Here is a 22,307-nt window from a genome sequence, read left to right on the forward strand (position 1 = left end):
TTTGGATAGCCACAATGTTTTAATAATGTTGATCAGCAGAGTAGCAAGGGCAGGAGTCCCCCTCCTCCCATTACTATGGTAGACGTCAAGTGTGCTGTGAACCGCTCCGGAGGTCTAAGCAAAGGTGTCTGGACTCCTTAGCAGATGAGCCCAGACCCTGCCACCCAGTATACCCAACCTGAGCTCAGTCGTTCTGTTGTGAGACTAGCATTGCTTCATGACCTCGAACCCCCGCCTCTCTCACGCAAACTGGTTTAGGACCAGCCAGCATCCTGCAGATGCTTTACCAGATGGGATACGTGGGGAGGACCAGGATTTCTCCACCTCACACCTTTGCCTAAGGAAGCTGGGGAGAGGGAGTGAAAACGATCACCAAAGAAAATATCAATTAATTGGCTGTAGGGCACTGGGGTGTCCTCATGGAGCAAGTGATGGTCACTTGAGTCCTCAGAGGTGGGATGGCGGCATCCTGGACAACTTCTTTTCTTCTAGAATTTTTCCAAAGAGGTTGGCTGCCTCCATTGCACAACCCCAGTGAACTGTGACTCCGTAGCCTCCATGACCATAGTTATGGATGACCTGGGAGAGGAAAGAGATGGTGGCCAGATGCAGAAGGGACATCAAGGAGGAAAGCTTGGCTACAGTGGGAGACCAGGAGCTTTCTAAAGAGCCTTGGTTAAACCAGATGCCATGAGCTCTATCAGTGTGTTAGCCAGAGGGTGGGCAAGGCCTGGGACTAGCTCGGGGGAAGTTATCTAAGGAGGGATAGGGTGGTACCCTATCTAGACTCGTGCTTCATTCCCTAGCACAGGAAATGAAGAACCGTGCAATCTGGAAGTCAGAGACATCTGCTGCAGTGGTCCTTTTACTGGTGATTCTCCACACACACACCCAGCTCTGCAGAGCTCCTCCATACATACACAATCATCTGTACACACTCACCTATACGTGTGCCCTCTGTCTACACATACACAATGTTCACAGACATATCCTCCACACACCCCTATCTGTCTAAAAGGAGAAACCTAACCTCGGTACAGGGGTTGCTTCTAGCGCGTGCTTGCTCAGCTCATTCCTTTGGCGCAGAATGACCAAGGGATTTGATGCTCTCAACTCCCACCCACAGTGAGGGGACCCAAGAGGAGCCCCTCCAGAAAGATAAAAGTACCATCACAAAGTGATCATCCTAGAAATATCTCCAGTCAAGTTCTATTATACACATAGCCCTGCCTGTCACCAGTGGTCTGACTTTAGCGGGTGACATCACCAACGGCAGTCCTGTTTTCTCTCAGGAGGACAGAGAAAGCTGTTCCCGTTCAAAGAGCTTCAGGGCAGACCGGGAAGGTCCTGAATCTGTCCTGCCACGGGGCATAAAGTGCCATTTCTCTTTACTCAGTCCTTTCCCGTCTCGAGTCTTACGGGTGGAGTGGCCACCAACTGATCTCAGTCAGTGACGTTTCCCAGGAAACGGCAGGGTTGTTGTTGGAGATGGGGCAAGCGTCACTTCCCTTTACCCAACACACCTCTGCACTTGAAGATCCAAAATGAAGCTTTTCTCTTTCTAGCCGAACCTGAGGCCGGACTGGCCGGAAACCAGTGAGTTCACCAACAATTCTGGCATTCTGGGAAAGAGAAAAGCCGGTAACTTACCTAGCTGGTTTCCTCTGCTGACATTCTAGGTAGCTGTGATTTAACTTTTAGAATCTCATCATTGGTCCCCACACTGTTTGATCACAGGTTGTCAGTTACCGGCCCCCTCTTGCTCTGTGAGTGAGTGTGTGTGTGTGTGCGCGCGCGTGTGTGCGTGTGAGTGTGTGCGAGTGTGTGAGCGTGTGTGAGTGTGTGAGAGTGTGTGTGTGCGCGTGTGTGCGTGTGTGTGTGAGTGTATGAGCGTGTGTGTGTGTGTGAGTGTGTGTGTGTGTGTGTGTGTGTGTGTGTGTGTGATGTGTAGGTACATACAGGCTACAGTGGAAGTCAGAGGACAACCTTAGGTGTCAGCCCTCACCTTCCACCTTGTTTGGAACAAGGTCTGTTCACATCTACACGTGCTAGGCTAGCTGGCTCACAAGCCCGAGGAGTCCTGGTCTCCACCTTCCACGTTGTCACAGGAGTGCTGGACTTACAGGTGTGTGCTGCCCCATCTTCCCTACCTGAGTTCTGGGTGCTGCAAGTTTTTTTTTTATCCCTGAACCAGCTCCTTTACCATCTGCCACCTCATATTTGTTTATCTATAGCAATAACCACAATCGCCAGCAGCCATTGTCCTGGTGTTACCAGTGATTCTCACCACCACTACAGTTGTCACCACCAACCCAGCACCCCCACTGATCCTGTCAGCCTCGCCGTGATCTCACAAGCACCAAGAACACCTGCTCTCTGTGAAAACACTAAAGGTGCCACCCTATGAAGTACCCTCTCAGGAGGGCCAGTGAGGTGTCAAATGCTGCTGTGTACTCCAGTCTGTCTGGGGTTAACTTGCCCACTTATCCCATTAGCGACATTCTCCCCTCAGGACCCAGACGCCCTTGACTAGGGCACTGACCTTCAGGGTGGGCTCCAGATTACAGCATCTTTTCCAAATGCTGTTGTGGTCATGGACACTGTTTAATTCATTCCAGTTCCCCAGCTGGAAGACACCTCCGAGAGAAACTGTCTTGGACCTAGATCAAAATGCAGAGGGCTAAGGAAAATGAAGCCTGGCAGACGGCAGCACCTCTCCCTACTCCTTTTTTCTCCACTGAGTCACCCAACCCTGTCAGCCCTTGCCGTCCCTGCTAACACCCTACTGCTGCTGTGATCTCCATCAACCCACCCATCCCCAGCATCGCAATTGCCAACAGTACCGTCATCTCTATCAACAAAGGAGGCGACTCAGGGGATAAAGGGCTTGCAGCTCAGAAGTGAGGACCTGAGTTAAGGTGCCCGGAAGTCATGTGAAGACAGACACAGCAGCACGCGAACGGCAATGTCATCAATATCAACCCTGTCACCATTTATATCACCAAAGCAACACCATCATGTATTGCCACCACCACCATGCCAATAAAGTCACCCCCAAGACATCTAACCCTGCATGTTACTACCGGGCCAGCCAGCACCACCTTGGAATCAGCATCTCTGCCATGCCAGCACCACCGTGCCATCCCTGCCTTGGAATCAGCATCTCTGCCATGCTAGAAACACACTTCATCTTCATCAACACCAAATGTCTTTCCCACTCCACCACCATCAACGACGGTGACCTCCTTAATATTGCCACTTAACTATGTCACGGTGACTGTCAACATCCCCATCAGCACCGTCTTTCTCCATCAATGATCATGCTACTGTAATTCAACACCAATAGTCCTGCCATCCCCTCAACACCGCCACCCAGGCACCATCACTTCCACGGTCAACATTATCAACACCGTCAGCACAATTGCTCTCCCCACTCCATCTGCTGCCTTTTCGACCACCTTTGGTGTGACTGCCTGGGTATCAGGGTCTTTGTCCTGGCTTTTTACACCACTGCTGCCAAAAAGAATGCTTAGGATAAAGTCCAATCATGGTTGGATCCCACCGTCCCAGGGATTTCATTGCCTACTCCCATGTAAGACATTTGTAAGACAGGTGGGATGGAGTGTAAAGAGGCCATGAAAGCGACCCCTCTGTGACCTTAGATGAGCCAGAGATTTACCCTGGGATGATGTATGGGGAGTTGTAGATGCCAAGGCTTGAGTCGTGGGTGAGAATGAAGTGCTTAATCCACGGGGCCTCCACCTGTTGATTCAAGGCAGACACAGCTTGTCAGAGAACGAGGCCAGTGTTTTTCCCTTCAGTTTGCTCCCCATGACCCTCTGACCCAAAACAACAAGAGGGTCACCTGACAGACAGCTCTCCTTGTTCCCTGGAGTATCCTGTGTCCTCACCCCATGTCTATGGAAAAACCTTCACCCACAGGAGCAAGCACACACTTATCAGCCCACACAAGGAACATACACATACTCCGCACACATGTCAGTGCACATGTGCACATTTCACATCAGTGTGTCCACAAATAGGTAAGCATGTGCACACACGCCCAAACGCATCAGGAGAGACATGGGACAATGATACCAACAGACCAGTTAACCTGGGTTCTAATCCCGGGCTCACTATTTTCTGTGTGCGTTCCTGCACAGGTTTCTTGACACCTCCGTGCTCCAGAGTGGCTGTGTTTGATTGACAAAACCTTCTCAAAGGGCTGTGGTAAGGACTAACTGATCAACTCAGCACAGCGCTTAGGCGCGAATCGGGCACTTGAGAAGCACTTTATAAAGGCTCGCCATTTTCTTTATAACTCAGGCCTGTGTTATGGCTCCCGCATGGCAGAGACATCTCCACACACGCTTTGCTCTGGGGAAGAAATTCCAAGACAGAACTTTTGGGGTGCAGGGAGTAGGCGGGTCCTTGTTTCTTTAGTAAGTCACCTCCTCGAAGGCTGGGGTCACTCAACACGACCGCCCACCAGCTTCGGAGTGGTAGGAGCAGGTAAGCAACCTTTCCATTGACCACAGCCTCACCTGAATGATCTGGCCCCGGCCTGGCTGCAGCAGGGCGTCTGTTTGCAGCGCCCCGGCCCACACCCCGGTACAGTTGATGATCACATCCGCACCTCCTCTTGCCACCTGGCAGCAGAAACAGTCAAGGGACAGCCGCTTTGTTATTGTTTGCTGTTTTGTTTTTGGAGACAGGGTTTCTCTGTGCAGCCTCACGTCAGGCCAGCGAGGACGCTGTGAGACCCTGAGGAGAGACTGCTGGGCAGAGAGGACTGGGAGGGGGAGCTTTCCTAAAGCCTTAAAGAAAAGTTCACAAGCCTGGGCGGGCGGTGGTGGCGCATACCTCTAATCCCAGCACTCGAGAGGAAGAGGCAGGTGGATCTCTGTGAGTTTGAGGCCAGCCTGGTCTACAGAGTGAGTCTCAGGATAGGCTCCAAAGCTACAGAGAGAAACCCTGTCTTAAAAAACCAAATGAATGAATGAATGAATGAATGAATGAATAGATGTTCACATTAAGCCAAGATGACTCCAATCTCCATTAGGCCCCTTTAGAGCCCATCCTCTTGCCTTCTCTCTGCCAGGATGTTGGCTTCGGCTCTGCCTATACCCAGAATGCTTGTCATCTCAGACACAGTAAGCACCCTATGCTCCCAGTCCATCTCTGGTGACTCCCTCGCAAAGCTATCATGGGCATATAAACTGTTAAGTGTATTCTGTCTCAGAGCCATGGGGAAGTGGGGCTGTGATAGAGTCAACCGCAGAGCCCACGTGTCGATCAGGGCCAGGCCTGACCCCCACGAGCTCAGCACCAGCAGCTGGATATGCTGACCTTTTGTCTGTGTCAAGCATTATTATGCATTCTGGGACTAAATGAAGCCACACAGCTGGGCTGGTGAGATGTGGTGGCCCTGATCTCATCACTGTCGATGCTGACGGTGTACCTGTGGCCATAGTCGAGTGTATTGTAGAAATGTCAACCCAGGTGTCAGTGGGAAGCATGGGAGAGTCTGAACGGCACCATGGACTAGAGCTGACTCTAAAACATAGCTGGGGTCAGACAGACCCAGTCCCCCTGGCCTCTGGGAGTCCATTGTTTCCTTCTTACCACCAACATCAAGAATGCCCAAGGCCTCCTGGGGTTGAGACTAAGCTTAGAGCCTGGGTCAGGCCTGCAGGAGCCCCAAGAGTCTAAGAAGGGTTCTCCCACACAGCAGCAGGAAACAGCTTACCTTCCTCCCTCACACCCCTGCCTCTCACCTCTTCAAAAGACTCCACCTTCCGATGGAAGAGCTTCACGCCCCTCTCTGTCAACCTGGAATGAAGAGACACATCAAAGCAGCCCAAATTCTCTTCTTTGCTACATTCTTCCTAGAGGGCAGCACAAGAGACATTCTAGTAGACATAGCCCCATATGCTCCAATGTAGCCATTTAGTTCATGGGCACCCAACTGGACCAGTGGCCTGAAAAGCATCCTTCTGAAAACAAGGTCCTCTCAGAGGTCCTGCCTCTCACTGAGAGTCACAAAGCAAGCTGTGCATTGAGATTGGGACACAGATCTGCCTCTCTCTCTCTCTCTCTCTCTCTCTCTCTCTCTCTCAGAGCGAGCTGTGCACTGAGATTGGGACACACACCCCGCCTCTCTCTCTCTCACAGAGCGAGCTGTGCACCGAGAATGGGACACACACAGTCTCTCTCTCTCTCTCTCTCTCTCTCTCTCTCTCTCTCTCTCTCTCTCTCTCAGCGAGCTGTGCACTAAGATTGGGACACACACCCTGCCTCTCTCTTTCATTACATTTTGCTGTCATCAGATTGCTTTATATCAAAAGGGACAAACTTTAGGGGTGTGGGAAGAAGAGGGAGAGTTGGACCAGTGTCAAATGCACCTTTGTTAGAGCATAACACCAGAGACAGTGGGCCTGGGGACACCCTTCTCTCTCTTTGAATGTCCCAGAGAAGCACTCAGTGGTAGCATGTCTGCACAGACTACGCGAGGCCTTGGGTTTGAACTCGGCACTAAAAACCCATCAAAAAAGTTAGAAATCATAACTATCCAAAGGATTTCCCCAGAAGGAATTCTAACTACATAATTTCTTCATGATGGACACCTGGGAAGAGTATGGTTAGGGATCACAATGTCCCAAGGACAAGAGTAGTGTTGTCATCCCAATAGTTTGTTGTGGCACAATTCCCTCAGATCTGTAACACCCATCCTGGAAGGAGGGGAGCTCCTGAAATGTATGAAATTAATGAACTCCACATGACTGGGAAGATAAAACACAAGATTCATGAGGCCCCTCCCCAAGGTCACACCAACAATGACTGGCTAAGGGAGGAGACTCAGACCAGCTGAGCAGCCCAGGGGAGATTCTCCCAGACATGCAGCTGCCTCTGAGATGAGCAGAGATCACCAGGGTTGCAGTTTTCACCTGTGTTGGGCTGTGCTTTTTGATGACACAGTGTCTTTGAGTCATTCTACTCCTGTAAGTGACCCCTCACCCATATTCCTGTTACTAACTCAGTACACTCATTGATTTCACCAAGTTGGACTTTGATGTAATAATTACTTTACTCTGTTGTGGGTTCCTTATCTGGGGTGAGTAATCATGTATATGTGTGTGTGTGTGTGTGTGTGTTGTGGCTTCTCAGGAAAACGCTCACATGATATGGCTCCCAGGTTTGGCTGATAGCTACAGCCAGGGAACTTATTGGCACACAAAATTCTGGACTACTAGACATGAGACTCTCCATTAATCCCAGCACTTGGGAACTAGGGACAGGCAGATCTCTGTGAGTTCTGGGTCAACCTGGTCTACATAGAGAATTCCACGCCGACCAGTGCTATAGTGAGACCCTGTCTCAAAAAGACAAAGATGAAAACCAAAATTCTGGACCGTTGCCCCAGGGTCTCTGACTCAGTGGGCATGGTGTAGGCTCCTGAAAGCCGTATTTTAAAAGGTCTTCCCAGATCACAAAAGTCTCCATTCATTTCAGAGTTTTTCAAAATCTTAATAAATTTTAGGAAATATATCGTCTCCTTTAATATGAATTCATATGATTCCCCAAGCTAATGTTTGCTAACGTAGAACACTACATGATTCATGTTAAAACACGAGTAGCAAGAAGGGGCATCTGTTCCTGACTGTATCGTTTAACATTGTCCTAGGGATACTTGCAAGAGCAGTTAGAGAAGAAAAGTGAAAGGGAGAGAAATGTTTTAAAAGCTAATTTATGCAAGCTATGTAACTGTACTAGAAAACATTTAAATCCATTTTAAACTACCATATATGAGCACGAGGGCTTGAGTGATGTTGCTAAGAAGTACAGCAAATTAAAGTCTGGGTGCAGGACCGTGGCCTCCGCACACAGCGAATGGAGGTCAGGACCAGGGACAGCTCCCACACGGCACCCTGGGATTCTTCTCAGCCTTGGAGTTTGGTAACATGACTACTCGTCTACAGCCTGGCCCCTGCCACCTGTCCTTCTCAGAGGAAGCTTCTGCTCTTACCTCTCAGTCAGCCACGGCAGGTACCTCTTCCCCTCTAAAGAGAGGCTTGTGTTGAACCAGCCATAGCTAGAGTCAAAGGGGGCAAAGAGGTCAGAATCTGAGGTTTGAGAGTTGGTTTGGTATTATTATTCTAAGAGTCCCCAGTGGCTAGAGCTGAGCCACCAGGTGTCATTTGTGGGGTGATGGTAGGGGTTCAGCTTAATGCATCAAACCACGGCATTCTGGGAAATGTAAATAGAGCATGGATGTTTTGGGGCATGGGGTCAGGTGAGGGGAGGACCAGAGGCCAGGAGTGTGGAAGCACACAGACTGGGCTGGATTCTGAGTGTGGCCCAGGGAAGTCCTTTAGCCTCTCTGAGGTTTTGTTTCCTCATTTGAGAGAGTAGCTTGACAAAGTGGAATGCTGTGGTTTAAATGCTGAATGTCCTCAAAGGCTCTGTGCACAGGATTGGTCTCTGAGGTGGCAGTCCTGAACTGAGAGGTGATAGGATTAGAAGGTTAGGGCTAGGGAAGGAGCTGCAGTCATCAGATGCTTCCTTCAAAGGCCACTGTGGGACTTCATCATCCCCTCTCTTTGCTTCCTAGCTTGGGATACAAGCAGCTCTGACAAGCACCCTCATGAACTAAAACAAGCCTTTTTGCAAAGGTAAGTTGTGTCTAGTATTTCGTCATATGGATATAAAGTTGATTGACCTTTCAGCTCAAAGCCAGGAAGGGGTTGGACTTCAGAAGTTCAGGGTACCAGGGGCTCTAGGATTGAGATGGGAAGGCAAATTGGTGCTTCTGTTCTGGGCTGCTTTTTTAGACAGTTCTGTCTGAATTGTCATGCCCAATGTCTTTGCCCATGACAGGATTTTACCTGTACTCAGGAAATATGTCCATCTCTCTGGGGGTCAGCTTCCGAAATCCCAGAGCTGTGTTTCTCCAGGAAGGGTCCTGAGGAGAAAGCAGAGACAGGCTCACATGGATAGGTGGACTTGATCACAGAATGCTTGCTGGATGACGGACAGTCGGGTTTCTGAGTTTCTGTTCACCAGAAAAGCAGAACAGGGAACACCCCTAATCCTCCAGGAAACTCCTTTAACCTTTCTTCCCCAAAGGTCAGCTACCTTGGGTAAGGACACCTATTTCCCACGCTACTCTCTAGCCTGTATCAGTCAGATCCACACCCCGCGGACATAAAATCTGCTGGCTTTTCTCCCATTTTGCTCTTCTCTCTGATGCACCCCAAGAGATGGCCTTGGCAATTTGGTTCCCAATACACCTTTTGTTCTACCCACAGAGTGGTCTAGCTCTGTAGTTTCTCTGCACCCTTGCATGTTGCCTTCATGGGTCAAGGACTCTTGGCTCACCGGAACTTCATGTTGGAAGAGATTATAGCCTGAGATTAGGGACAAGCCCATTTTTTCAGCATCTTGAGAATGGATGTGGCTCAGCAGGTAGTCGAAGGTTTGCTGACCCCACTCCCTGGAAACATAAGAAATACCATATGTGAGTCTCTTCTGCCAGTTACTGTAAAACCTGAGTTTAGGTCAAGAAATGAAAAGCTTTTTAGCCCCTACCTTGTGAGATCTTAAGAAATTTGACAACCTGGAGCTGAGGCTCCTCTCCCCTCCCCCCTTTTTTCCTATGCACAAATTCTTTTTAGACTACCCAACAATCATTCCAGCACTCAGGAGGCAGAGGCAGGTGGGTCTCTGTGAGTTTGAGGCTAACCTGGTCTACAGAGCAAGTTCCAGGAGAGTCAGGGCTACTCAGAGAAGCCCTGTCTTGTGGGGGGAACCACACACACACACACACACAGAGAGAGAGAGAGAGAGAGAGAGAGAGAATGAGAGGTTGGACTACAGTCAATGGGGAAAGGACACAGCCACCATTTGAGTTGGAATAAGGCTTGAATGCACTCTTCAGGTCAGCCTGTGTAGTGCAAAACCCAGACATCCACAGGGCTCACTCCTTCAGTGCTCCAAACAGCTCTCCCACACCTGGCTTCCCAGATGGAAAACCAGGAAGAAAAGCATTCCATAGTACACCCCAGGAACATGCCTGGAGTCTGGGCTCACACTGCGAAGGCTTTGAGAACTGGGAACCACACAGTGCAGCCTGGAGCTGAGCACCCCCACTGTGAGCACAGGGGACAGGACACAGACACCGGCTTGTCCCTCAGGCTCACAGCTGGCTCCATTCTAGCCACGCTGGGCCAGTGCTTGCTGACTGAAGATTCTGTGCCTGGTCCCTTATTCTCTCTGGTCCTCAAGAAGCTAATATCAAGGTCACGTGTAGGAGCACACACCTTTAAAATCTTAGAAGGAGGCAGAGACAGGCAGATCTCTGAGTTCGAGACCAGCCTGATCTACGTAGTGGGTTTCCAGAGCTACATGGTGAGACTTTGTCTCAAAAAAGAAAAAAAAGAAAGAAAGAAAGAAAGAAAGAAAGAAAGAAAGAAAGAAAGAAAGAAAGGAAGGAAGGAAGGAAGGAAGAAAGAAAGAAAGAAAGGAAGGAAGGAAGGAAGGAAGGAAGGAACCTTGTAAGTGACCTTGGGAGCTGTGTTTGAGGATGAAGACACAAGATGGAAGCAACACTATGGAAGGAAACACGGTTTCCGAGATTCTTGACAGGAGTGAGCATTAGAGTCTGTGTGATGTCACCCACCGAGGGTTCGTGTTGACACCTGTCAGCTACTAAACACACATCATGGCCTTCTGTGCCTTCTTCAGTCAACTCTCTTAGCTTTGGCAATCTCTGAATGCATCAGTGCTGTGGCGTTGCGAGCCACCCAGTGCTGCGAAGGTCCCAGTGCTTGGAATTCCTCACAGGATGGGCCTCCACATTTGTTTGTTTATTTCCCATGTGTGAATACTCACACATGCACCTGCTGTGGTCCTCATGGGAAGGTCAGAGAACAGCTTTGGGTGCTGCCCCCATCTCCCACCGTGTTTGTTTGCTGTTTGCTGCTGTGTGCTCTGGGTTGGCTGGGCTGTGAGTTTTGGGCGATTCTCTGGTGTCCTCCTGAAGTCGCCCTAACAAGGATAGCCTGGGATTACTGATGTGAGTGACTACATCCAGCTTTGAAGTGGATTCTGGGGATCTTGACCCATGTGGCCAGACTTGAGTGGCAAAGGCATTACATTCTGAGCCTCTCCCTATCCACTCTGTTCCAGTTTCAGAGACAAGCCTGTGGTGGTGGCTTTGAGAGCTGAAGTTATACTGTAAGTTTAAATTATTGTGCTTAAGATACCTAGCCTGCAGAAATGCCTCTAACCTATAAGCCCCACTTGCCCAAGGACAGACAACTTCTGTTGTTCACGTAACTTAACAACCCATGTTTTTCACTTCTGTAAACAAGGTTGGTTGCCCCAGCTTAACAGAATGTGCTGGATCATACATAGGCAGGAAGTACATCAGGTATCTGAGGCCATTCCCTAGCAATCCCAGGTATGGACCTGGCCGGTGTCCATCATCCTGGCCAGTATTTAACAATGCTTGCTTCAGGTGAGGGGGGGGGGGTTGTGGCACACATCTTTAATCCCAGCACTTGGGAGGCAGAGGCAGGCGGATCTGTGAGTTCAAGGCCAGCCTGGTCTACAGAGTGAGTTCCAGGACAGTTGGGCTGTTACACAGAGAAACTCTGTCTCAGAGAATAAAAATGTTTGCTTTAGATTTGGCTCAAAAACTGTGGTAGTGGTCTTATTCTTGGCTAGATGGGATCAGCAATGCCCAGGACGGCTTTCACAGGATCGGGGACCACAGCTGTGTCTGCTGTCCAGGTCATCATTTCTTGCTGCGCTTTTCTTCTTTCCTTATTTATTTACTCTTTTAAAAACAGAGTCTCCCCGTGTACTCTTGACTAGCCCAGGACTTTAGATCAGGCTGATCTCCAGCTTGCGGGGACTCTATGTTTGTTCCTCTGCTTCCTGAGTTACAGGATGACGGGTAGGTGCAGTCACCTGGTTGCTTATGTTTTAATCTAAGTCTTGTTATGCTGCTCTTGATGACCTCAGGCTTATAGGCCACTCCCCTCTACCCCCAAGCGCGGGGACACAGGTCGGAACTTCCACAAGGGACTTGTCCTTGGAGATAAGAATTATAATGAAAGGCTTCCACCATGGACCCAGCTTTCTGAGTCCCAAGACTGCCACATGGGACCTCTACTCACGCTTCCTGTGGGTTGCTGGAGTCCGAGAGATAGGGCTGCCATAAGCCGGCAGCCACGTCGCTGGTGGTAAGCGGGGTGAAGCGGTCTGCATATACCGTCATGTGCAGTGGCTGCGCTGGGTGGAAACGCTCGTGGATGCAGAGGGCCGTGGACAGTCCAATGACTCCCGCTCCGATCACGACCACACGCATCACACCAGCCTGCAAGAAGAGAGAGTGGGAGTGGGTTGAGGGTCATTGTCATCACCACCATCAGGGTGGACTCCTGACAGCCTGGAAAGCACCAAGCATGCTGCCCAGTCCCTTCCATTGGTGATGACCATGAGTTCAAGATTCTAGAATGTAAGAGGTAGTCTCCCAATTTTTAAAAAAAGTTTTATTTTATTTTTATGTATCTATATGTGCATGTATGTGCACATGTATGCATGTGTAACCTGAGTGCAAGGCACCAAGGGGAGGTAAGAAGAGGGTATCAGATCTCCTGGAGCTGGGCTTCCAGGGGGTTGTGAGGCCCCTGGCCTGAACTTGAGGCCTCTGGAAGAGCAGTGTGCGCTCTTAACTCTTGGTCATCTTTCCATCCTCAAGGTTCCGTTTTCAAGTAGAAACCCTGAGCTGTGCAGAGGCAAACCGCTTGCCTGAAGTCACTCGGCTGATAATTGCTGTGGCTCCCTGGGCACCACACCAAGGGTGGTCCCAGACTAGTCCTGTGGTCAGGAGTACCAGCTTCAAACCGAAGAGCTCAGCCCCGCTACCTGTCAACCCTGGGCAAGCTACTAAGTTGCAACTTAGTAAGACACACCTGGGGGCCAGGTGTGTGTGTGTGTGTGTGTGTGTGTGTGTGTGTGTGTGTGTGTGAAGTGGGGGGGTGGGATGGGGTGGGGGGTGAGGAGGGTGGGAGGGTGGGGGGTGGAAGGGTAGTGGAGTGGAGAGGTGGAAGGATGGGGTCTGGGGGGACACAATAAAGGCAAAGCAGCTCCAGCGTGGAGGAGGGGCTCCCACCCTCAGGGAACACTTACCGCGTGCCCCGAACTACTGCTTCACTCATTCTCATACCTAAAGCCTCCTGTGTCCTTCTGAGGTCAGGGCTGCTGCTTTTAGTCCCACTCTACAGATAAGGAAACTGAGGCTCGGAGGGTGGAGTGTCTCACACACACTGCCACCAAGTGGTGGTGTTGGAATTTAACTGGAATTCAAGCAAATGCAGCACACATTTGCTGCACTGTGTGCGGGGCTGCCCGTAGCCGGCGGGGCTGCTGGTAGCCGACTCGGCTTTGAGCATCCCCATGCAGGGTTTGCCCTCAGGACCGCCTCTTCTGGCAGAGGACTAGGCCTGCCTTGGGGTGCTGAGTTGGCGGCACCTTCGGATGTTCAGGCCTAGTAGCTTTTGACCTTGGGCCTTTCAGCCAACTCCTGTGAAGCGGAACAAAGGGATTGTGTGTGTCCGGAAGGGCCAAGCGCAACTTCTCCTCCTCTGCACTCAGCTGGCCTCCCACAGACCCCGGCTCTTGGCAACGCCAGCCTGGGGCCCTGAACAGCGGAACATTCTCAATATGGCCTAGTTTTGCAAAGGGGAATGGCTGCAGGCCATGAAGGCTGGACTCTGCTGGTGTTTCTGATGCCAAACTGGGGACTGAGTCCACAAACAGAGGGTGGCAGCTTGAAGTCTGCACTTGGGTGTTGGGGTTTAGGAAACAGAGCCCCCTATCCACCCTCTGCACCCTTACCCCCAAGACAAGACCACTTCATTAGTAAAACAGAAATAACTCCAATCTCATCATCTGTCTTGAAGATTCAGTGCCAGGCTCTGCAGTGGTTCCTGTTATGGTGCCTAATAGGCCTTCAGTACCCAGCACCCAGTACAAAGCACACAGTACTTGGTACACAGTTCTTAGTATACAACAGTCAGTACTCAATATACAGCACAGTACTCGATACTCAGCACACAGCACACAAGTACACAGTACTCAGTACATAGCATACAGTACACAGTACTCAGTACATAGCATACAGTACTCAGTACACAGCACACAGCACACAGTACTCAGTATGCTAATACAGTACACAGTACTCAGTACATAGCATGCAGTACTCAGTACACAGCACTCAATACATAGCTCACAGTACACAGTTCACAGTATACAGCATGCAGAACACAGTACTGAGTACACAGCACGAAGTACACAGTACACTATACACAGTACACAATACATAATACACAGCACGCAGTACACAGCACAAAGTACCCAGTACTCCTCAATACTCAGTACACAGCACACAGCACACAGTACATAGCACACAATACACAGCACGCAGTACACAGTTCACAGCATGCAGTACACAGTACTGAGTACACAGTACCCAGTACTCAATACTCAGTACTCAGCACACAGTACTCAATACACAGAACAGTACCCAGTACCCAGTACTCAGTACTCAGTACACAGCACACAGCACGTGGTACACAGAAACTTATAGTGTGATGGATTAGCAGGGCAGACATGCTCAGCTCAGCCTCGCTCCGACAGGCACTGATTGTGTGAGCCTGACCAAGTCACTGGACCCGACTGGGTAAGGGAGAGCAGCTCCCAGCCTGCCCAGAAAAGGAGAGCATGTGCTATCAATGATCACATCTGACGGGACACAGGTAGCTAGCTCTTCGTGGAGTGCAATGTGAAGGCGTGCAGCCCTGATTAGAAGCAGGAGCCAGGCTGCTGAAGCCGTGAACCAGCCCCAGGTAAGATCATCCATGCATGCGGTCATGAGTGGGCCTGCAAGTGTTTAGCTCCGGGATTAAGTCAACCGTTTCCTCGCGGTTGCTGCCATTTTTACACTAGTGATAAGATGCTCCTGTTTTATGTCCAGTTGCTATAACACAGGTGCTCGGAAGGTGTATCCTCAAAGACAACTCAGTGGAGTATTACATTGATCAGAAAGAGAGAGACCGAGAGAGACAATAAGGTCAACATAAACATGGCACAGGAGAGCCTATTTGGACCCCACCATCAGTAAAGGCACAAGACGCAATGCCGACAGCCCAACACCTTCATCCTATAGTCAACTGCTCTAGGGGAAATGTCCTTTATTGTCATCCTGAACCGGGGACAGAAGCTGAAGGAGAGGAGGACCAGCTAATGCCACACCTACCGCCTGTGTGGGACACACTCAGATCTCATCTAGTTCTGCCTGAGTGAATCTCGCTCACTCTAGAAATATTTAAGCGGAGACAGAGATCAGCTGGCCCCGACTTTTCTTTCTGTGTCTCTGATTATAACCTTTGCCCCCTAGAAAGCAATAGGAGGAAGCATCGTGTGTCTTTGTCACGTGCTCTTAACAGAGCATGAAGGACTTGTAAAACCAAAAGGCCAGCCCAGCCAGGCTACACCAAGTGACTATATCTTGTACAGGTGCTATTTCCAGTTCACCTTTAAATTGGGACAAGTTATAAGAGACTGAGGACCAAGCCCCTCCCCAGTATAATGATAAAGACCCTTTTTATCACTTACTAGGCACGGGTCAGCATCAGGCATTTTATATCCATCTGCCTTCTAATTCTCAAATTCACCCTGTAAGACGGCTTGGCTGGTGAAGGTCCCTGTCACCACACTTGACAGCCTGTGTTTCACTGAGACCCACGTGGTGGAAAGAGAGAAGTTAGTCCCAGAAGTTTTCCTTTGGCCTCCCCATGTAGAATGTGGCAAGTGTGAGTCCTCCCATACCAAATCAATTAATCAATAATATAATAAAGAACTTTGATCAAAGACTCTGTGTTCTGAGTTGGGCATGGTGGTGTATGTCTTTAATCCCAGGACTAGGGAGGCAGAGGTAGGCGGATCTCTGAGTTCAAGGCCAGCCTGGTCTACAGAGTGAGTTCCAGGACGGCCGGGGCTACACAGAGAAACCCTGCCTCAGAAAACAAACAGGAAAGCAAAAGATTCTGTGTTCCGGAGCAAGGGAAACTGAGGCTCAGAGAGGTAGCGTTCTTAACCTGCCGTTCCCATCTGGCTCCATGGGGCACGGTGCCATCTCTCTGAAGGATGTTTTCTTGACTGTCTTTTATTTTTTGTTACCAATCTCAAGCGCACAGCTGTTGGCCTGGGGAAGTCGCCTTGTTGCTCTGTCCCCTGCCCCAGCTCACGCATTCATCTGCCACTTACCGCTCAGTCCAGGTGTCTGGAGGAAAAAGGTGTGTGGTTGCAGGTTCCCGTTTCTGGCAGGAATGTTCCAGATTCTGGGGCGTGTTGACTTCAGCCTTCAGCCCACCAGCTAGGACTGGAACGCAAGGTCAAAGTCTCCGGCAGTAGAGGGGGGGGGGCACAGAGCAAGGGGTGGGGCTAGGCACCGTGCAGCTCCCAGGGACAGAACTTAGTCTGGCAAAGGAACCTCATGTCCCCTGGCTCTAGTGAGCTGCCTGACTTTTCTGGCTGATCCCAAGCCCCTGTGGACAGGCCCGTGGGGAGGAGGGGTTCATGGGCACAAGAAGACCTATCTCCCTGGCCAGCTGGAGATGAGCCTCTTCCCTCCCTCTTGCTGCCACTCAGCAGAGGGGAGGATCGGTCCCTGGGCAATTGTGGGACCGATCAGAAGAAGGCAGGAACTTCCAGGCCAGTCAGCTAGCTCACTGCTGTTCTGGGACACAGGACAGATGAGACCGAGAAGGGGCGCCTGTCTGGGCAGCGAGGATGTCCCAGAGACGAAAGCAGCAGGGCTCCAGTCCTTCTTCTGCCAAGGCTAGACCTCCAGCCTGGAAAGGGAGAACAAAACTCATCTGGCCCCAATAGGGGAGGGGAACTGTGATGGTCCAGCCTCTACACCCAGCCTCGACTTGAGCAACATCCACTGAGAAGGAAGCAGGAATAACACAGGTGGGATCCCAGGGCCACATGAATGCTAGGTAGGCACCCTGCCTCTGTATAGCCACAGCCTGGTCTTTCATGAGAAGACACAGCAAAGTCCTCTTTTCACTTAGCGTCCTATCTCGATCTTAGAATGTCTCTCATACCTTGCTACCCCAACAAAGTTCCTCGGGACTCTGATTCACCACCCTGCACTTGGAGGTTTACAGGAGTGAGCTGTGTTGTGGTCATTTCCTATTCCCATCCTACAGTGCTCTACGTTTGACTGATCTGATGGGACCAGTTCTGAGCACTTCAGCTGGTCCAGCCCTTTAAGGTATGTGCTGTTCTTCACTACTCGCATATCAGAGCTGGGTCCAGTACCCATGAAAGTCAAGTATGTGTCTGCAGAAGACCCAGCACTGCCCGGACTCTATTGCATATGCATACTGGAGATTAAGATGCACCCAATCAAAAAGCTTGTATGAGAATGCCCTTAGCCCCAAACTAGAAACAGAAAAATTAGACAAATTACAGTTCACTCTCCCTCCTTCTCTCTCTCTCTCTCTCTCTCTCTCTCTCTCTCTCTCTCTCTCTCTCTCTCTCTCTCTCTCTCTCTGTCCCCCCCATTCTTTGGGTGAGAAATTATCTCCCCAGGTATCCCATAAGAGACTTAAACTGATAATCATTGAAATGAGAGGCCCCAGAGCTATGGAAGCAATTTTTGTTTATTTGGCCAGAGTTACAGGAGTAGGAGGATCTTTCTATCCACTCCTGGTTGATGAACAACACGATTCTCTTGTCATCCTCTAACACACCCAGGCCAGGGCAGAACCCGAGAGAATTCTCAAGTCACAAGCCAGGGTGAGAAGGAGGAGACAAGTTCAGAAAACAAGCCCTTTGCCTGGAGTCTTGTCAGGGTCACGTCATCCAGATTGACCTTTAGCTTGCTGCTGGTCCGAGGATGACCCTAAAGAGCCGGCCGTCCTGCCTCTGCCCCCCAAGTGCCAGCATGTGCCAGCATTACAGGTATGCTGGTCTATGCTGGTTGGTAGTGCTGGGGATCAAACCCAGGGCTTCCTGCATGCTAGGCAACCATGCTAACACATGGACATCTGTGTTTTATTTGTTTAGTTTGTCTTTTGTTTTGAGACAAGCTCTTACTAATTAGTCCAGATAGGCCTGGAACCCTCCATGCTCCTGCCTCAGCCTCCCGAGGGCTGGAACTGCAGGTGTGAACCACAGTGCCTGGCTTCCTTTCTTATTTCCTGAATCTGGAGAGTTGTCCTGGATGTCTTTTCTGGCATCTTTGTTTAATTACTGCTCTAGGATCAACTCCTGAAAATGCAGCCACCATGCTGAAGAGTTTGTACATGTGAAATATGGTCCACTCTGCCCTTCAGGAGAACTCTGTCTATTTACAAATGTAGAGGGGTATTCACCTCAGAATCCACCTGCTCTTGTCCCACCCAGACGGTTGGAGCCTCCTTGGATTTTACACTGTCCTCTTGGGCACCACTCTCGTCCTGCATACAGTTTCATGTGTTGGCCTTTGCAATTATATGCCTCCTCTTTGTCCTTCATTTTTACAATGAGGCATGTCAACTATTTTTCTTGTTGACTTGAGGGCACTCTTTCTGTATTTATAGATGTTATCTCTTGTTGTAAATGTGACTTAACTCAAAGACTTAAGTTCTGTTTGCTTTTAGTTTTGAGAGAAAATATCATTACGCAGCCCAAGCTGGTCTTGAACTCGCTATGTAGCTGAGACTAGCCTTGAACTCCTGACCCTCCTACCTCAGCCTTGAGATGCTAGATTACAGGCACGTGCTACCCTCACAACTATATTTATAGCTATATGTTCTTACTTAAGTCTACTTAAGGTGGCATAGTAGCTTAGACCTATAACGTAACACTTAGAAAACTAAGACAAGGAAGATTGTTCATTGGGGACTCCATAGAAAGACCCGTTCTCAAAATAATTTTGTTTGATATGCCTTATTTTCTTTATAAATTCTATAATTCCTTATGTAGAAATTCACCCTGAAATGTCCTTCTATGTGCGATGTCGTAGATTATATAGATTTTCTTAAAACTTATTATTATTGTTTTTTTAATAGACAGGCTTTGAGCACAGGGACCCTGCATGGATGGGTAATGCTTCCCTCAGAAGACACGGGTTATTATATGAAGATCCCAGTGAGTTTTTGGTCAAAGAGGTTTCAGAGGTTTCTTATAGTGATATATTATTTATGTTTAAATAAATAAAGCTTGCCTAAAGATAAGAGCAAAGCTAAACCACTAGAGGTCAGGCAGTGGTGGTACACACCTTTAATCTCAGGATTTGGAAGAGGCAGTTGGCTCTCTGTGAGTTCAAGGTCACCTTGCGCTAAGTAAGATCAATGCAGAAACAAATCCAGATGGTGGTATCTCACATCTTTAATCCCAGCACTAGAGGGAATATAAAATGGGAGGAGAGAGAGGCTCTGTCTGTTTGGTCTACATAGCCTGTGGTTGCCTAGTCTTGGTATAGGTGGCTTAGATGCTTTGCTTTTCTGGTTTTTGGGTTGAACCCCACTATCTGTCCCTGTATTTTTATTATTCACGCTACATTTGACAACCAATGTTTGGGGTATGAATTCATGAAAAAGTCATTTGCCTGAGGCTTTTTAGCCACCAACACAGGTTGGGGCTGCATGTGGGACTCCAGCCCCACCCGGCTAGTCTTTCTCTTTTTCTTCTTTCTTTTTTTTCTCTCTCTCTGAAGCCCCTTCTTGGGATGTTTCCAAACTAGGTAGCTGCCTTGAAATCCCATCAGGCTTTTCCTGTTCTATGCAGCAGCCATCAGTCTTATATCTTCATCAACATCGTTGGTAGATTTATTAAGAAAATTAAGAATTCTTAAAAGGAGGAATTAGTTAAAAGAGAAAGTTTTTCCCACATTAAAAAAGGAAAAAAAACCATTATAATGGAGGGATTTGGGTTTCTGTATGATCATATACTAGACAGTTTGAGAATGGAATGATTAAATGAGAGGATATCTAATTTAGATGAGATTTATGTAATGCCAATTGTAAATATTATCAGCATTATCATTTTTGTCTTCTCACTAGAAAAGTTGATTAATCTGAGTGCTAAGATACAAGCATTAGAAAATTTAGTAAAACAGATCATAGAGGGATTTAAACCCAGACAGAAGAGTTTAATGAAGAGCCAATTTCAGCATTGCATTATAATAGAGGGGAACTGCCTAAGGTTTTCAGACAACCAACCTTAATATATTACAGGGATAGGCATATGGCAGAGGCTCTGTTAAACTAACTGGACTCCTATGCTATTGTTAGATTTAAAGAGATTCAAAGAAGCAGTAGTCTCATGGCATGCATTCACCCTTTGTGAAGCAAATGTTAAACTGTCAGTTTGTAATAGAATTATCCCTACTAAAGACTGGATTGATTTGGTTGAAGCTGTTTTAGAGCCTGGTCCACAATTACCATGGAGTACCTGGTTCAGAGAAGAGGCTAATGTTATTGAACAATAGAATTAAGCGAGAGGTAGGTAAATCACCCAAGATCAAATTCTTGGAGAAGGAGACTATGCTACTATAGAAAGGCAGGCTGTACGTGATGACCACACCTTAGGTTTACGCTGCACAGCAGCTTGGAATGCTTGGGACAGAATTGAAGAAATAGGAAAGAAAATTGAGTCATTTACTAAAGTCATACAGGCCTCAGTGGAAGCCTTTATGGATTTCTTTATAAGATTGACTTCAGCAGTAAATGGGATGATACCAAATTCAGAAACCAGACAGATAATAATTGAATCATTGGCTTTTGAAAATGCCCATTTGCTATGCAAAAGAATAATTAGGCCATTAAAGGCAAGGTTAGAACCTTTTAAGGAATGGATCCGAGATACAATTAATATAGACTCTCATAAACATGATGATGTATGGATAGGAGAGATGATTTCCAGAGGTTTGAGGAAAAATCAAAATGTATAATTGTGGCAAACAAAGTCATTTTAAAAGGGATTGGAGGCAGGGTGTTACTAGAAACAATGTTTTTTTCTGAGAATAATCCATTCAGAATTATGTGGAAAGTGTGGCAAAGGCAGGCATTGAACTAATGAATGTAGGTCAAGGAATATTCATGGTACTCCTTTGCTGTTGGGAAACTCCTTGAGGGGCTTCTTGCAGGCCTCTGAGTCAAAACTGGCTCAATTGTCTATTGCCATCATAGAGGAAACTCCTTTCCAGAGCAGTTAAGGAACCTAATGCTTATTACAGGAAACCATACTGCTGTGGATATTGATTTAAAAAATTGTTTCTTCACTATACCTTTACAAGAAAAAAAAACAGAAAAAATTTGCCTTCACAGTGCCCACATATAATAATTCTCAGTCTGCTAAAAGATATCAATGGAAGATTTTCCCACAGGGAATGTTACATAGCCTCACCCTGTGTCAATATTTTGTAGGTCATTAGTGAAAATGATACATAAGCAATTCCATGAATCTACAGTTTACCATTACAGGGACAAAATTTTACTATCTGATTCAAATGTAGATACTTTAGAAAGAATGTTTGAAGAAGTAAAGAAGATTTTTGCCTTGTTGGGGATTACAAATTGCTCCTGAAAAAATGCAAAGAGGAGACTCTATTAATTATTTAGGCTATAAAATAGGTTTACAAAAAATTAGACCCCAAAGGTGCAAATTAGGAGAGACCGATTGCAGACTCTTAATGATTTCCAAAGATTGCTAGGAAACATTTTCTCAGCTATAGTCCACTATTGTGATAAAAACCTGATGGACTGATTGACTTAAACAAAACCTTAGATGGGACAAGTGCTTAAATAGTCCCAAGGAATTATCAGCCAAAGCTGAGAGAGAATTGACTTTGATTGAAGATAAATTACAGAAGGCACATGTGGATCATGTGGAACCGAATCTTAGCTGCATTCTGGTCATATTACCCTCCAAACATTCCCTATAGGAACTTTAACACAGAGGGAAGATATTATGTTAGAATGGATCTATTTATCACTTAAACTGAGTAAAAAAAAATTTAAAACTTAGGTGGAAAAGATCCCTGAGTTAATTCTAAAAAGAAAATTGAGACTTTGTCAATTACCAGGAATAGACCCAGCAAAAATTATGGTACCTTTTAATACTGATGAAACTGAAAAATTATGGGAAGAAATGAAACCCTGGCAAAGAGCTTGTAGTAATTTTTTTGGGGGGGAGATTAACAACAACTTTCCCAAAAGCGAGAGAATTTGACTTATAAGGAG

The 22,307-nt window shown here is 47.9% G+C and overlaps 1 protein-coding gene and 1 long non-coding RNA gene across 5 annotated transcripts in view; one reads left to right on the forward strand and one right to left on the reverse strand.

Moving 5' to 3' along the window:
• On the reverse strand, positions 1-16,666 carry Dao (D-amino acid oxidase). 3 transcript variants are annotated; one of them, XM_038346013.2, is made up of 12 exons: positions 16,336-16,666; positions 15,685-15,803; positions 12,183-12,382; positions 9,379-9,493; positions 8,886-8,962; positions 8,027-8,092; positions 5,778-5,832; positions 4,545-4,649; positions 3,680-3,762; positions 2,543-2,660; positions 1,524-1,622; positions 1-579 (listed from the first exon to the last, which is right to left on the reverse strand). In XM_038346013.2, the coding sequence occupies exons 2-12, from the start codon at positions 15,706-15,708 to the stop codon at positions 448-450; spliced, it is 1,074 nt and encodes a 357-aa protein (XP_038201941.1). In that variant the 5' UTR covers positions 15,709-15,803; positions 16,336-16,666; the 3' UTR covers positions 1-447. The 3 variants fall into 3 exon arrangements, with proteins under 3 accessions (XP_038201941.1, XP_038201942.1, XP_038201943.1); XM_038346014.2 differs by lacking the exon at positions 15,685-15,803 and having other exon boundaries at positions 16,336-16,656; XM_038346015.2 differs by lacking the exons at positions 15,685-15,803; positions 16,336-16,666 and adding an exon at positions 13,235-13,577.
• Positions 16,436-22,307, forward strand: part of LOC119825254 — a 14,896-nt gene continuing 9,024 nt past the window's right edge. The window contains exon 1 of one of the 2 annotated variants that reach the window (XR_005287198.1): positions 16,436-17,072. This is a non-coding gene — a long non-coding RNA (uncharacterized LOC119825254). The remainder of the gene's footprint in view (positions 17,073-22,307) is intronic. The other variant, XR_005287197.1, reaches the window with a different exon arrangement.

Source organism: Arvicola amphibius, chromosome 10, assembly GCF_903992535.2.
Source record: "Arvicola amphibius chromosome 10, mArvAmp1.2, whole genome shotgun sequence".
NCBI lineage: Eukaryota > Metazoa > Chordata > Mammalia > Rodentia > Cricetidae > Arvicola > Arvicola amphibius.

Excerpts from the sequence above, each read along its gene's own strand:
- Dao (XM_038346013.2), bottom strand. The coding sequence starts at position 15,708 with ATGCCTGATGCTGACCCGTGCCTA. Across the intron at positions 5,833-8,026 it reads CTGCCGTGGCTGACTGAGAG|GTTGACAGAGAGGGGCGTGA; the intron begins GTAAGAGCAGAA and ends TCTTCATTCCAG. Across the intron at positions 580-1,523 it reads TTGGATCTTCAAGTGCAGAG|GTCATCCATAACTATGGTCA; the intron begins GTGTGTTGGGTA and ends TTCCTCTCCCAG.